We start from the raw sequence: 17,580 nt of genomic DNA on the forward strand, positions 1-17,580 counted from the left end.
TTTGTAATAACAAGAACATCTTAGTAGTTCCTTACTAAAACATTACTTACAGACAGAAATCATTATTTTCTTCCTGCCACTGCTTTCACACTGTTTAATTATTTTTGTTAGCTTTCTATTTTTTTTTCTTGTGTTTTTTTTAACCTTTCACAAACAGGTGCTTTTTTTTATGGTTGTGTCTGGCATAAGAGTGAGGGGGAGAGCTCAAGTTGAGCGCAGTTGAGTGGATTGTAGTATACTGAATTGGAATATAGGAATACTTATTAGTCATGTACTGAATAATTGTGTACAGATCTGTGCACCACACTATAGGATGGAGAGAGAGAGTAGAAGAGATTTACAAGCGTTACCCCAGGGATGACAGGCTTCAGTTATAAAGACAGATTGAAGTACAGGTAAAGCATTGCTTCATCTGGAAGGTGCCTTTCTCAAAGCATCCCAGGATCCTACCGTTCTTTGAATATTCCCTTGCTTTTTTGGTCCTGCCTAAGTGCATCTCATAATTATCCAGACTGAATTCCATTTGCCACTGACCAGCTCATTGATATCCTCTTATAATCTAAGGCCATACTTCACCTTACTTACTGCTGCACCAAATTTCATCGCATTGCCATATAAAAATCTAACCCTAAATATTCCAAAAACTAACTTGGATGTTATAAATTTTTGGGTGGCCAGTCTCACACAGAAAAAAAACTCTTATGGAGAAGGGATTTTGTGGGCAGATTTGGGTTTAGCTATCACTCCATGTACACAATGTGGTAGTGTAGTCAATGTCAAATGGCTGTTGAGTCCCACCAACGTATCACTGCTTTGGTATCCAGCAATTGGAGCTCCAGTCTGAAACAGGTGGGAGGTTTTTGAATATGTGAACATAAGGAACACTTTGACATAATTTAATGCCAATACTAGTTTTGTCTTCACTAACCTGACAACCATCATTGCTTTTTCATTTGCCCTTTGCAGTGGTTTCTACAAATAAAGTGAAGTATAGTTTGAGTGACCTATGTGAACCAATCATCAGCTGCTGTTAGATAAAACTATGTAGAGTTTTGGGAGATACTTTTTTGTAGTCACTAATAGGGTTTATTTCACCTGCCAACCAGTGATCATGAAAAGCATTACATAAATGCAAGTTTCTGTCCTTTGGTGGTTTGAAAGTACTTGTGGTTCCTTCTTTTTGTTACAACTTGTTAAGGAACTCTGACATTGCACTCATTTATTCATGGAGATCTTTTTTAACATCCCCGGGAAGAGGAGATGCCAGGTAAGGAGTATGATACAAATAAGAGTTGCGACAAGTCATATTATTAATAGTAGGTGGTGTTTCATATAGTTTATAAGCAATGACAAAATACCTTCATTTCTCAAATGAAGCTCTGATTCTCTTGAGGAATTGTGACAGAGTTGGGTCAGATTGTGTAAGAAGATCAGTAACTAACTGGCAGACCTAGATATAGAAATAGATCTGGCAGAGCCTGTTGCATCATCGGTCACTACTGTCTGAACTCTATTGTCTCTCAGCCCTTCCAAGCTGCTACAGGGGGCATCAATAATATTAGTCAGTCTGCAGTTTATGCTTGTGTTAATCAGTTGGCTGATTCCTATGTTTGCTCAAGCAAATACATTCATAGTTTTCTCTGTGGATATTAAGAAGTAGTAGGATAGAACCCAAGCGTTTATGCACATTGAAAGATTCTTCCCAGTTCAAGATGTCAGTGACTGCACACTTATTACCTAAGGGCTTCTTCAAATATTGCCACTGCTTTAATGAATTATAAGGGCTGTGCTTTATTAATATGTAACTTGTGCATAATGACTCACAATACATCATGCAAGTCTGTACCCGCTTTCCTGCAAAATACCAAGATGTTTTCATAGTACACCAATTAACCACACCCCCCCCCTTTTTTTTTGCCCTGCACAGCAGGTAAGAGGCTGTCAGCCTTGAAATAAAGTGTTTCTTTTGCACGCTAGGCTCTTAACTCATGAAAGGAACTCATACTCATTTGTGAATCTCTGCTCTGTACCATAATGTCAGAAATTGCACAGCATCAGGTTACATAAATACCATAAAGAGTCATATAACCATATGATTGTGGTCATATTAGCATCAACTTACACATGTATAAAGTACCTTTATATTAGTAAAATGTTCCAAGACATTTCACAGAAGTATAGTTACACAAAAACCACCAATCCAATGACAGAGATATTCAGATAGGTGATCAAATGCTTGGCAAAATGGTAGGTTTTAGGGAGCATCTTAAAGAAAGAAGGTTGGAGGCAGAGAGATTTAGGAAATGAATTCTAACACTTGAGACTGAAACAGCTTAAGGCATGGTCTAAAATTATTGGGGAAAGGACATTGGGGTTGCCCTTGATTGGAGGAGCTCAGAATTCTTGGAGGGTTGTGGTTTATATTGCATAAGTTTGTTTTGCAATGGGACAAATCATGCAACCACTATCGGAGTAGTTCCTTCAGTAGGATGAGGGAGAAAACACTAAGGAGAGGCAGAATAATGAGAAGATAGGAAGGAGATGAACAAAAATTGTGGCTCTATCCAGTGATTGTTGGCAATAATTTCATATAGAATGTTTCAGTTAAACATTCCCTGCCCTTTGTATAATCATATCCAAAGTATATCACTGCCACTCTAATGTCAAACCAATAACAAAGACTAATGTTGATATTTAGTCAATATTGCAACATTGCAATTAATATTGTAGCTCTATTGTCTTACATAGCAAAGGCACACAATATTCATAATCTTAAACATGCACCATATCCGGTTTATGATTTTCTGGAATTGCCTCTTTCGAAAATGAATATTTAAGGAGTGCTAAGATGGTTGCAGAAGATCAGGTGACTTTTACAATTCCTACATAGACTCAGAGCATTGCAAGCCTTCTAACTCTGCTGTGGTTGCATCCATTAATCGTGGTTCCAAAGAACCTGTGGGAAATAAAAGAAACAGAACAAGCCTTGAGTAATGTGAGCAGTTAGCATTCGCACAACACACAAATGACAGTTTGGCATAGTGTTCAATGCAGACTCGAACAAGGAGGGCCACGGAATGTCTGTCCACGAACCTTTGATATGGTGGAACTTATTCTCATGTTTGCATCACAAATCATGCCATGTAAATACAGGAGGAAATTGTAAATGCTATATGATTACTGATACTTTACCCACCCCCACCTCGACAAAGTCCAAGAGTGGCTGTATAGTGCTTGTAACAAGGTCAACCAGGTGGACCTCATAGAATATGAGAGAATCCTGACTGACAGATAAAAACAGGAATGTCAGACATCCTAACTGTCTGAGAGCTGGTTCTGAAGGAGCTGAATCAGTGTCAACAACTTTCCACATGTAAAAAGAGGGTGACTTAGTGACAAGATACAGACCTCTATGGAGTTATTTCAGTGGTGACAAGAGTAAAGCATGCTCCTGAAGACATTCATTCTCATTAGTCGTCTTTGAATTGGGTAAGCATTACTGGCAACATGCCATTATTTGGGAAGATTGAATCATTCAATCCTGCCATCAAAGACTGAGCCCAGTATGTGGAAAGAATGCATTATTCTTTCCAGGCAAATGACATTGGGGCAAATAAAAACTAATGAGTAATTCTCCTGACAGCGTGTGAACCCGCAACTTTTTCGGTTATTAAGAGTCTACCTTTCCCTGAGACACCAGACACTAAAGCTTTACAAGAAAATGAACCAGCCTATGTCCTAGGACTCAGAGGAGGAGTGATGTAGTGATTATAATGAGGTCAGCCAGGTGGACCTCATAGAATATGAGTTCCTTGATTGGAGTTGTTATCTGATCTAATCAAGGATCCTTGGCTAACAGATAAAAACGGGAGTATCAGACATCCTGACATTCTGAGAACTGGCTCTGACAGTTGGATCAGTGTCAGGAATTTCCACGTGTAAATAAAGGGTGCCTTGGTGGCGGGATACCAGCACCTGTGTTGTTACTTCAGGCAGTATGCACAAAAGAACATATCAGTAATTACCTAGAGTTGAAGGTAGGAGGAAATTTGTTCCATGACCTTTTGCAGCCAATGATGTTTGTGAATTTTGGTCAGCAACTAAGACTTTTAAGGTAGCTAGTAATTAGTCTTGCTGTATGAGACATAGCGACTTGTTTGAAGCACTTGCAGTACTTGTACAATGCTGGCATATGCTGCAAATGTAACATTGACATAGCATAGTACTGTACAGCAACATGTCCACCTCTCTAAACAAAGAACTGTGGATGTGAAAAATCTGTAAGAAAAAGAAAAGTGGTGGAAAAACTCAGAATGTCTGACAGCATCTGTAGAGAGAAAAAAAAGTTAATGTTTTGCGACCAGTGACCCTTTGTCAGAGGCAGCAAAGTGTAAAAAGCCAAGGCAAGGCAGAGATGCTGTGGGCAACCTCGGAAAGTGAGTGAGTGTTCCAAATCATGAGATAGGTGCTTTTCTCCAAGCATAAATTGTCCCAGTAGGCAGCATTACAATGAAAATTGCTGGTGCCTTGAAATGGACAACTGCATTGTAAGTGGATCAGAGATAGGCCATGATGGTGCAGTGAAACTCGTACAAGTTTGAAGCCAACATCTGTGGAATGGTGGCAGTTGCTTTCTGAGGATTGCAACCTGAGATGTTGGGGGCTGGTGTATACTGGAGTCCAGAGGAGAAAGCGGTGAGCGAGAGTTTCCAGGAACCTGCTCTGACTTTCATATTAGGAATTGTCACCACTTAGTTTCTATCTGACAAATGGGAGAATAGGAGGTGAACTTTAGTACTAATGGCGTGTGAATACTTGAAGATTGGCCTGTAGCTGCAGTTGGTAAAAACAATGACTGCAGATGCTGGAAATCAGATTCTGGATTAGTGGTGCTGGAAGAGCACAGCAGCGAAATCGACGTTTCGGGCAAAACCCTTCATCTTTATTCCTGATAAAGGGCTTTTGCCCAAAACGTCAATTTCACTGCTCCTTGGATGCTGCCTGAACTGCTGTGCTCTTCCAGCTGTAGCTGCAGTTGTAGAATCAGAATTTTCTTCATGACATCGAGAATCTCATTTTTCAGAATTTGCCATATTTTCCCAATGACTCGCAATAATCCATATACTTCTGGGATTGGGAAGATTCCATCCACTGCCTGTCAGTTCAAAACCTAACATAGAGAGCTGTAAAGAAACTGGTTAAATCATAAGTAGATGCATAGGCCACTATCCATCTTCCATTGTGTAGCAATGATTTCAAACCACATATTGCTTTGGTGAATAATAGAAGTATTGATCACTCGGGCACCTGATTAAACCTATTTTCAGATCACCAATCATACTTATCGAAGTATCAGGGGGGACTAGTCAATCAGCAAGCAATACATTCAGAAACTGCAGTAGCAGCAACATTTGGGACAGAAAATTAGAACCAGCAACACCAACGCTGTTCCTTTTCAAGTCCACTTGTACAGAAAATTGATCTCCTAGTTTTAAGACTACAAGAAACTAACTTCCTGATCTGTTGAAAAATCCACTACTTCAAGATAAACCTGCAATGATTTTGACATACAATTTTGATTGTTGAATTCACCCAATTATATTAGAAGTGTGGAAAAAAAGTTCTCATTTACTAGACCTGCACCAACTTGAGCCAATCATGTGACTTACAAATGATTCCTTTGTTTCTAACTTGTTGAAGTGCACCATCCTCTTTAACTATGTTTCCCTGGAGCATGCATTTGTGTGGGTGGTGATTGAGTGATATAGTGTCATATATTTGGAGTGAACATGTGAATAATTAATCCTTTTTATTTAAACCCATTTATCAGTCCCAGCAGCGCCAGCGTTGCACAGTACATGTGGCCAGGTCCGCAACCAGTCCCAAGAAAAGTGCTTGATGGAAACATGAACTCATATGGGAAGGCTAATATTGAGGTTAACGAAGCTTTTAACAAGCTAACTCAAATGACTATTGACTATTTATTTACGTACTGTGGACGGACTGCCACTTTCAGCACTCTGCCACCCTTCCTATTATAGATATGAGCTCAGAGCTGGCTGGGAAGAAAGGCTGGGCACCCACTCATCATTGAAATCCCCATCAGCAAGGCATATAATATGCAGCCTTGAAATTCTGACCCAGATCAAAAACTTTGGGCTATTGATTAATGGCCCGTAAGGAACAGGAACAAGGGTTTCAGTTCTCTTTCACTTCTATCCATATCATCATACACTAAGATTTCAGAAAGCCTTTTATGATTTTGCAAATAACTTTAGGAGCTGGGACATGAGAGCCCAGCTGCAGATTGGTGCAGCTCAACATCTACCAGAGCATTCTAGCCCAGCCCAATTTCTTTAACATCAAAGTGAGAATTAGCATAGGGCTTCAAGTATGTTGTTGTCGTTATGAAAGTTGGCATCACATTCCATTCCAATGCAGAACTGCCATTACTACCATACCCTTCTACTGATCAATAGGAGAGAAGGCACCAGGACATAATGTCCAATTGAAATCCTTATCCATTTGGTTTCACAACCCAAGTAAGGCAGATAAGGTTGTTGAGCCCTGAGGAGGTACACAGCTGCAATTTTCACATTCTACATGGTTGATTGCAGAGTGTCAATGCTTTGTGATTGTGCAGTCTTTCATACTGTGCATCATATTCTAGTTCTCCATAGCTGGAAGCCCAATAATGTCAGCAAATGCTGGTGCACAGAAATAATCTAGGACAAGTCTTTAAAGTTCTGCATCTATACCTGCTTCAGCAGAGCTAGGATGTGAGCTAGCATTCCAGTGAGCTTTCCTGGGTCACCCTTGCCACCTGGACCTGGTCCTTTCTCATTTGAGCTCAATAAATTTCTTAGTGCACACCCTACTAATCACTAAATAAGAGATGGTGCTGAATTCTGTACTAGTGCAGCACTAATGCAGAATAAAAACAAGTGGTGATGCATCTTCTGGAGGGGTATCTGACTAGAGTGACTGAGTCAATTGAGTGACCTAGAATGTGTAGAGAAGAGCAAGGGTTAAGATCTAGTTGCAAGAGTAAGCGTTAAAATCAATGGCAGAAGCAATGCACCATCAGGTTGTTACACTCAGTGTGTGACAGTGTGAGTGTGTAATTGGGAGAGTTAATTAGAAAGAGAAAAAGAAGGAAAGATGCCCATATATACCCTGCTGTGCATGGCCTCCAGCCTTGACATCCTCAATGCTGTCTTTACCAATGATGTTGATGGCACCTTTTTCCCATCGGTGTCAGTATGTGAAGAGTGGCAGAACGTCTTCCTGCACTGGTTGTTTCTCTGCTGTTCCCTGCCAACTTTGCCTGGACAGAAAATGAAACTGGATTGATATGTTTCCGAGGCAAGGATTTTCAGTATTTACAATACTTACGATAATGTACATGATGATAGAAACAAATGAGAAAGATATAGTAACAAGGGTATAACAGCTTTTGAGAGTGAATGCAAGGTAATACGTGCAGTAATGTCTTACTTGATGACTTATGTAGAACCATGAGAAGTGATGAAGGGAAAAACTGATCATTTTGTGACAAAGGTAGGGTTATTTGCAGGCTGTGAGATGTTGAGGGGAATTTTAGCTTGACATAATTGAATGTTTTATGGCACTGTAGCTAAGTCTTGTCCATCAACTATCCATGGGAGAAGCTCCTATCCTGATTTTAATTAGCTCCAACAGTTATGATGCTGCATTGGAAAGCCTTATGGTACTATTAGAATACATGTTTGCTGACTGCTGCACAATGCCGTTTCCCTTGACATGAAAAATTGCAGGCAAAAGTGAGGACTGCAGATGCTGGAGATCAGAGTCTAGAATAGAGTGGTGCTGGAAAAGCACAGCAGGTCAAGCAGCATCCGAGGAGCAGGAAAATCAATGTTTCAGGCAAAAGCCCTTCATCAGGAAACATCAAGAAATGTTTTTCCTGCTCCTCGGATGCTGCCTGACCTGCTGTGCTTTTCCAGCACCACTCTAATTAAAAATTGCAGTTCCATTTCAAGGTGTTGAGTAAACCAATAAGAAGTAGCTATACCATGACATTTACTAACTACCAATCAATGAGCTCTCTAAGGGGAGAATCTCCAAAAGAAATAGAAATTGATTCTCCACTAAATTCTCTGGAATGATCAACGCTTGCTGATTGTCCATTAGCTGTGTGTTTGTCACTCACTGCCTTTACTGCTCCTCAATTAAATATTGTCATACTGGTCTGCCAAAAATCTCTTAATTTCTTAAATGCTCTGTGTCTCTTTCCTGTCTTCCCCTTCAAGTCCTTGTTTCCTTCACTCTTCTCTTTGACTTTGTACAAATGCTCATTCTCTCTTGCTAGTCCTCTGAAGCAGTTCTGAAGAAGGGTCCCTGGACCCAGAGGCTCCACCAATATCTTTTTGCCCAAACACTTATTGCCTCTGAGAAAAAGTGTTGGTGAGTTACTTTCATTGACCTGCTGCAGGCCATTTCTTGTAAAAATACACACAGGAAAATATTCCAAGGTGTTGACCAAGCAATATTGAGTGAACAGCAAAATAGTATGGAGGAGTGCTTGCATGAATTGAGACCCCATGCTGCTTTTGTGCTTCTGAGAGTCAGGTTAAGTTGCTGCAGCGCATAGTGTAATCATACACACTGCTGCCACTGTGCATCAATATTCGTAGGAGTGAATTCTCAAGGTGGTGAATCGACTGCCATTTAAACTGGGTAGCTGGCATCTTAAGCGTGGTTGGGGCTGCACTGACCCAGGCAAATTAACAGTATTCTATTACAGCTCTGATTTGTACTTTGTAGATGTTGGGAAGGCATTTCGGGAGTTAGGAGGTGAGTTAGTCACTGCAGAATTGCCAGCCTCTGACTTGCTTTTAAAGCCACTACATTTATTTGGCTAGTCCTAAAGTCATAGAGATGTACAGCATGATAACAGGCCCTTCGGTCCAACTTGTCCATGCCAACCAGATATCCTAAATAAATCTAGTCCCATTTGCTAGCATTTGGCTCATATCTCTCTAAACCCTTCCTATTCATATGCTCATCCTGATGCCTTTTAAATGTTGTAATTATTCCAGCTTCCACCACTTCCTCTGGCAGATCAGTGCATACACACATTACCCTCTGCATAAAATGTTGCCCCTTATGTCCCTTTTAAATCTTTCCCCTCTCACCTTAAACCTATTCCCTCTAGTTCTGGACTCGCCAAAACCAAGGAAAAGACCTTGTCTATTTACCCTATCCATACCCCTCATGATTTTATGCATGTTTATAAGGTCACTCCTCAACCTCCGACGCTCAGGGAAAATAGCCTTAGCCTATCAGCCTCTTCCAAAGCTCAAACTCTGCAACCCTGGCAACGTCCTTGTAAATCTTTTCTGCACCCTGTCAACTTTCACAACATCCTTCCTATAGCAGGAAGACAAGAATTGTACGCAGTATTCCAATAGTGGCCTAACCATGACTTCACAACTCCTGTACTCAGTGCACTGACCAATAAAGTTGAGAATGCCAAATGCCTTCTTCACTATCCTATCTACCTGCAACTCCACTTCCAAGGAAACTATGAACCTTTTTCATTCAGCAACACTCCCCAGGACCTGACCATTAAATATATAGGGTCCTACCCTGATTTGCTGTACCAAAATGTAATGCCTCACATTTATCTAAATTAAAGTCCATCTGCCACTCCTCAGCCTGTTAGCCTGTTTGATCATAATCCCATTTTATTCTGAGGTAACCTTGTTTGTTGTCCACTCCATCTCTAATTTTGGTGTCATCTGCAAACTTACTAACCATTCTCCTATGTTCACATCCAAATCATTTGTATAAATGATGAAAAGCAATGGAACCAGCACCAGTCATTGTGGCACACCGCTGGTCAGGCCTTCAATCTGAAAAGCAATCCTCTACCACCTCCCTCTGTCTTCTACCTTTGAGCCAGTTCTATATCCAAATGGCTATTCTCCCTCTATTGCATGTGATCTAACCTTGCTGACCAGTCTACTATGAGGAACCTTGTCAAACGCCTTACTAAAGTCCATAGGTGCAAATTCTACTTGTCACTTATCAGAAGGAGTGCAGGGATTAGATATGATCCATCATTTGTGGGATAGCTTAGCTATGTTTTTCGGATTCTGAAGCAGGTCATTGTATATTGGTAATGTCACTGGGCTATAGGCCCAGGTTAATGCTTTGGGGAGATGAATTCACTCCCATTGTGGCAGCTGGTGGAATGTCATTCAATTAGTAAAATCTGGAATCAAAAACTAATCTCAGCAATGGTGACCATGAAACCATTGTTGATTTCTACAAAAATATCGAGTTTAATATAGCCCCTTTAGGGAAGGAAATCTGATGTCTTTTTCTGGTCTGTCCTATCTGTGACTCCGTAGCCACAGCAATATGGAATACTGTCAAATGCCCTATTTCACTGTATTTCCTAATTTGTCTGCCTTGTTTTTGAATGACTTATCCTGTATTTCTGTATTCCAATTTTACCTTTTTTCTGCTTCTCTCTCAGATTGTCCCCCTCCACTTCTTTATTCCTATCCTTGCTTTTTTCCCCCGTTATTCTTAACTTCTTGTATTCAGGGTACACAAACCATGCAACACTCCTGTATTGTGTTTCTCAGTCCAATTTGTTTGATTGCACTGCATGTATTTCATAGCACCTCTAAATAGGAAGGTAATTACATTATGGCTTAATCTTGATTTCCTAAAGTACTTTAATGCATTCATTAGATTGATTGCTTTTTCTCCAGGAAATATAATTGTGTATGGGAGCACACTGGACGCTTACATCACAGTGAATACTATCCTGACTTTTGGAATTGATGGCTCTTTCGTACATCTGGTGAAGCCACCTTCGGATTCAGGCAGACGTTGTTTTAACAATCCTGAGATAGAAAGTAAGGTAGAGGAAGCACTCAGGAAAGCTAATGCTTCTGTGTATTCTAACTGTCTGCTCGCTCAGTATAACAATGGGAAGCTCCATGAACGTATAACCCTTGCAACTTTCACAACGGATTCTCGACCATTGAGTCTAAAATGTGTGGTAAGTTAAATCTTTTTTAAGTGAACAATTCCAATTATCAAAACACTGAGCACTTTTTCACTCAGTCTGAAATATAAACATGGACAATAAGAGTTTCCATAGATATTTTAAAAAAGTTAACAATTGTGACAATTGTTCGAATCAAAAGTGACTCTGTTGAATTATAATAGAAAATAAGGAACACATCCCAAAAGAAATACAGTAAATTAGAAAATGGAAAGGTAGGATGAATTCCAGAAAATTGCAATCATCAGGAAAGGGGTACCAAGTAAATGATTGGAGCTGCAGCCTGACAAGAACTTGGGACCTGATGGACTTCATCGAAAGTCTTAAAAGAAATGACTAGTGAGATAATTGATGTGTTATTTTCATCTTCCAAAATTCACTAAATTTAGGGAAGTTTCCATTAGTTTGAAAAATAACAAATTCAATTCCATTATTTTAAAAAAAGGGCAAAGACAGAAAGCAGAAAACTGTAGGCCAGTTAGCTTAACATCTGTCATCAGAAAAACGTTAGGAGCTAGATTAAAGACCATTATATCAGGACACTTTGAAAAGGTTAAAATAATTAAGCAGAGTAAACATGGCTTTGTGGAAGGGAAGTTATGTTTGACAAATTTTTGGAGTCCTTTAAAGAAGAAACATTTGCCAAGGGCAAATGTAAACTGGTAGAAGTACTGCAAGGCACATAAAAGGTTATTATGGAAAATGAAAGCTTATGGTGTAGGGGATAACATATTGGTGTGAAGAGAAACTTAGCTAATTGGAATCAGAAAGTAAGAATAGATTTGCTGTTTTCTGATTGGCAAGATGTAGCAAATGATGTGCCACAGAGATCAATACTGGACCTCAACTTTTACAATTTAAATGAATGACTTGGATGAAGGGATTGAAACTATGGTTGTTAAACTTGATTGATTGATTTATTGTCACATGTGCCTAAGTACAATATAAAGCTTTGTTTGCGAGCAGCACACACAGATCATAGTAAGCAAGGACATACAGATTATATGGTGAAAACCCATTGGACAGAATGAGGCATACAGGTTACACCGCACAGGACATGCACGAGGCAAGATCACCATTAACAAGATCAATATTATTTGAAGTTAGAGAGTCCATTCATCAGTCTAATAACAGCAGCTGTTCCTGAACCTGCTGGTGCATGTGTTCAAGCTTCTGTTTCTTCTGCCTGACAGAAGAGGTTGTTGGAGAGCATTACCAGATTGGGATGGGTATTTGATGATGTTGGCAGCCTTTCCACTGCAATGAAAGATGTAAATGGAGTCCATGGATGGGAGGTTAGCTTCCATGATGGTCTAAGGTGTACACACAACCATCTGTAGTTTCTTACATTCCTGGGCAGAGCTATTGCCATACAAGGCTGTTATGCACTTGGACAATATGCTTTCTATGATGTATCTGTAAGTATTGATGAGGATCCTTATGGACATGTCAAGTGTCCTGAACTGGCTGAGGAAGAAAAGACATTGTTGTGCCTTTTCAACCATTGTATCTACATTGGAAGTCCAGAACAGGTCATTGGTTATCATGACTCCTAGGAACTTGATCCTTTCAACCTTCTCAATCTCCACTCTGTTGATGGAGGGGGTTGGGGGATTGCGGGGGAGGGGTGTGTGTGTTCTCCTCCTTTCTTTGTGAAGTCAATGATCAGTTCTTTACTTTTGCTGACATTGAGAGAGAGGTTGTTCTCATTGCAGCACATAACCAAGTCTTCTATCTCCTTTCTGTACTCTGACTCATCGTTGTTTGATATCATCAGCAAACTTGCAGATGGTGTTCATTTAGACTTTGGCTACACAGTCATGGATGTAGAGGGAGCATGACAGGTGGCTGAGAACGCATCCTAGGGGAGACTGCAGTGTTGAGTGTTATTGTGAAGGATTTACAGTTGTCTATCTTCAGTGATTGCGGTCTATGGCTCAGGAGTCTGGGGATCCAGTTGTAGAGGTTGGAGCCACGACTACGTCTCAAAGTTTTGAGATCAGTCTGGAGGGAATAATGTATTGAAGGCAGAGCTGTAGTCGATGAGCAGGAGTCTGACGTAGGCGTCCTTGTTATCCAGATATTCCAGAAATGAGTGCAGGGCTAGGGAAATGTGGACCTGTTACATTGGTAAGCAAATTACAGGGGATCGAGTCAGGCTGGGAGACTAGAGTTGATGTGGGCCATGACCAGCCTTTCCAAGTTCTTCATGATTATGGAGATCAAAGCCACTGGGTGGTAGTCATTAGGACACGTTGCGAGTGCTTTCTTAGATACTGGGATGATGGTGGTCTTTTTAAAGCAGGTGGGGACTTTGGCTCGTAGAAGAGAGAGGTTGAAGATGTCAGTGAATACCTCCACCAGCTGGCCTGCACAAGATCTAAGTGCACGGTCAGGGATTTCTTCTGGGTCCATCACTTTCCTTGGGTTGACACCCAGGAAGATCACTCTAAGGTCTGCAGTGGTGCTGAAAGCAACGGGTACATCAGGAGCTGTCAGGGCAGGTGACACCGTGCTGCTGGCATTCTGCTCGAACTGAGCGTAGAAAGCATTAAGCGCATCGGGGAGTGTTAGGTATTTGCCCACTATCTTGCTCTGTTTCATTTTGTATCCCATTATGTTATTTAACTTATTTATAATACAAAAATAGATAGGAACATAAGTTATGAAAAGGACATAAAATGGATATAGGTATGTTAAGTATCTACCTGTCAAACACCTTCAAAATCAGTCATGTGATATAAGGCAAGTGAGTTAGAAGACTGCACAAATTTATCTAAATAGGTATAATGTGACTTTTTTTCAGAAACCTAGGTATAATCTGGGTGTGCTTCCAAGTCAAATATTCCAACCTGTAAGATCTTTTGAAAGCACAAGGAAGCTGGTAAAGGAGAATAAATAGCAATATTTATAAAATGCACCATTGCAATTCTAAAAATAATGATAAGATTAATAAGACAGCAGATTTTTAATTGGTAGATTTAAGAGACAAAAAAAGAATGTAAGGCTTTATTAGATGTTGTCTTCAGATCTCTTGATGTTAGTGATGTAGAAGAATGATATATAAACATGGAGACCAGGAAAGCATATAATAAGTGGTTACTAACAGAATGTCTTAATTTTTACAATAACTGCAAGATAGTAACTTAGCAATGGCATCGGATTTTCAAAATACATTTGGGACTTTTCTAAAGCAATATATTTTAGAGCCGACAAAAAGCAGGCCAGGCTTAATATAGTGATAAGTAATGAACCAGAATTAGTTAACAATCTAATCAGAATGGAACACTTTACAAATAATGATTACATTATAATTGTACACATTATTAGATTTGAGGAGGAGAGACAGAAGCAACCATGGTTTTCAACGTAGGGAAGGCAAATACTGAAGGGAGAGAAATGAATGGACAGTAATGACTTGGAAATTCCAAGAAGTGGCAATTAGATTGCCCTTTTTCCATTTTCTGTCTCTTGACCCACCTGCACTTTCCTGCCAGTCAAGAGCTTTGTTCCATTCTACGTAAAATGGCAGTTAAGTTGAACAGAATGTTGATATTAAACAGCATGCACTTCCTTATCAGATCATCCAATGTACTGGAAGTGGATATTAGCATTCATGATACTCTTCTTGGAGATGGTCTCTGACAGATGCAATGGATCCACTACAACCAACCGACTTCCAGTTACCTTGACTATAAATCCTCAGACCTTGCTTCCTATAAATACTCTATTCCATTCTTACAGTTCCTCATCTGTTCCGAAGATGGCTGCCTCCAAAATGTCCACCTTCTTCCTCAACTGAGGATTCTCCACCATCATGGTTGACAGGGCCCTCAGCTGCACTTCAACCATTACCCCCTCTCTTCCCTCCCACAACAGCAACAGCACTCCCACCAATATATACATCCAGTGGATCATTAGCCACCATTTCTGCCACCTCCAGTGGAATACTACCACCAACATATATTCCCATTCCCTGTCAGCCTTCTGCAGGGACTGTTCCTTCTGGGACACCTTGACCCACTCCTCCTCCACTTCTAACATTTCCCCACTTCCCCACATCGCCTTCCCATACAATCACAGAAGGAATAACACCTGCTTGTTTCTTTCCTCCTGCCTCATTATCCAAGACCCCAGGTGAAGCAATGATTTATCTGCATTTCACTCAATCTAATCTACTGTACTCGCTGCTCTTAATATGTTCTCCTGCACACTGGAGAGGTGAAACACAGATTGGGCAACCACTTTGCAGAACACCTACATTCTGTTCACAAAAATGACCCTGAGCTTCCAATTCTCTGCCATTTCAATACATCAGTGTGTTCCCTAGCCAACATTTCTGTCTCAGGCTTGCTGTAGTGCTCCAGCAAAGGTCAAGCGGGTAACCTGGAAGAACAACACCTCATTTCTCGCTTGGGAATCCTGCAGCCTTCTAGACTCAGAATGCTTAGAATCATACAACATGGAAACAGACTCAATACAGAGTTCAATAATTTTAGGGCTTGAGCACCTTCTACCATGTCCTTATCCCAACCCCCATACACCCCTTTGTCATCACATGGGCCACTACCACAAACAACCTATCGTCAGCTACTAACGGTCTCCATCCACAGCTATTCACTCTCCCAGGTCACTGACCTTTACCCATTCCTTTGTCTGCCCAGTATTTTTTCTCTCTCTCTCAGACTTCCATCTCCACCTGTTGTTTCCTCCTCCTACCCCCAACCCCATCTTTAGCATATATAACCTACCTTTTTCTAGCTGCAATCAGTTCTGAAGTAGAAGCACTGGACTCAAAAAGTTAAGCCTGCTTTCCATCCACAGATGCTGCCAGACCTGCTGAGTTTTTCCAGCTTTTCTGTTTTTGTTGTTAAGTGGTATGTTGGGTCACTTAAGAGGACAATTAAAAGTCATTCACTTCAATATGTATATTTGTGCTGGTGGAGGTTGCACATGAGTAATCTGGTGGTAAATCCTTAGAATGCTCAGCCTCCTCTAAAGATTTCCTGGTATCCTCTCTCATTAGCCCCTCCTTCACCCTTGAAGGATTTCTCAAATATGAAGAAAACAGAGAATGGTTATTAATTCAGCTTGGTGCATATCATATTTCAGTTATTGCTAACATCAGTTTGGCAAGTGTCTGTTAATTGCCAAGTAGCAACATATTATCTAACATTGCCACCTGGATTCTGGCCATCCCCACCATTTCGTCATAGATGTAGTGTGTATATCCTGTCAGTCTCTGGGCAATTCTTCTCAAACGAGGTCAAGGTGACTGCAAGTAAAGAGGTATATCTTTGATTCTCATTTTTTTTTCTCAACTTTTTCAGGCTTTCTTTAACTTTGACAAGAAGAAGGTAGATGTTGATGCATTCAGTGCCATCAATAAGGCATGCCTCGTCTTTGATGGAAAATTGGTAATTGACTCCACCTTCCATACCAATGATATAACAATCAGAGCTGCTGGATCATTAACTAAATATTCCCGTCGTTATTATGCCGACCAATGGTCTCATGAAAATTTTAATTCAAAAGAGGTTGGATTTCAGCTGGCTGCACTCATGCTGCATCTATTTGACCCGACTCTGGAGAAAATAACTAAGCCACCAGCAGAGTTAGATAAACTTCTCCCTACTTATTCTGGACCTAAAGCCAAAGGTATGTGGATGGAATGCATATGAACTTTGCTTCGGTCCTTGACCTCAGTATCAATGTCTGTTATTTACTTCAGGTAGTAAATATAAAAGCAACCCTTGCAAAACATCCACCAGCATTCATATGGTGATGCTAGATCTATTATCTAGGTATGAATTTTACCAGAATGTGGCTAGTGTGAACTTTGACAAATTTCTTAGGGTTTTTCTCTGTGAGCCCGAGCAAGATTTCTCACGTTATTGTCCAAAGCTTGCCTCATTAGACAGGAACACACCTCTAAAGCAGCCTTCTCATCCTATCTTCCACAGAGCTAGCTAGTCAAAGTCCATATGCTGTGCATGTGTAAATAGAGGGTGGCTTGGTGATGAGATACAAGTCTCCGGTGGTGTTATTTGCCTCATCCCATCTTAGAACCCTTTCTAAGGAAGTGCTACTTGCTCCCTAGTGCCCAATGTGCATTAGCAATGCAACCATTGTGCTATACTGTTCCCCAGTGAAGTCAGAATGATTGTGACAGTTGACGACCCCACCACTTGCAGTAGCCCATGTCCTGCAATGCACCACTGTCTCCTGTCCCTATAGATTTTTCAGTCTTCACAATTATTGTCCTCTCTGTATGCCCAATCCTCACAACTGACTTCCCCAACTTCTCTACCATAGCAGTCACCCTGCTAACCCCCACTTTCCTTTCACTGAACTGACCCCAGAACTGACTGTCGTGCATCTCCTGACTGACTCAGATGGGCATCTGACCAGATTTCCTGATCTGTGCACAGCTCCCCAACAGACTTGGATCCTACCAACACCACCCCTGCCACTAACCAGCCGCCACCCCCCCCCCCCCCCCCCACACACACACA

General features: G+C 40.7%; 1 protein-coding gene across 1 annotated transcript in view; it reads left to right on the plus strand.

The window, feature by feature from the left end:
• cfap61 (cilia and flagella associated protein 61) overlaps positions 1-17,580 on the plus strand; it is a 236,943-nt gene that overhangs the window by 142,883 nt on the left and 76,480 nt on the right. The window contains exons 21-22 of the mRNA XM_043696862.1: positions 10,767-11,059; positions 16,396-16,723. Of these exons, the coding sequence (XP_043552797.1) occupies positions 10,767-11,059; positions 16,396-16,723 (621 nt within the window). The remainder of the gene's footprint in view (positions 1-10,766; positions 11,060-16,395; positions 16,724-17,580) is intronic.

This window comes from Chiloscyllium plagiosum, chromosome 9, assembly GCF_004010195.1.
Source record: "Chiloscyllium plagiosum isolate BGI_BamShark_2017 chromosome 9, ASM401019v2, whole genome shotgun sequence".
NCBI lineage: Eukaryota > Metazoa > Chordata > Chondrichthyes > Orectolobiformes > Hemiscylliidae > Chiloscyllium > Chiloscyllium plagiosum.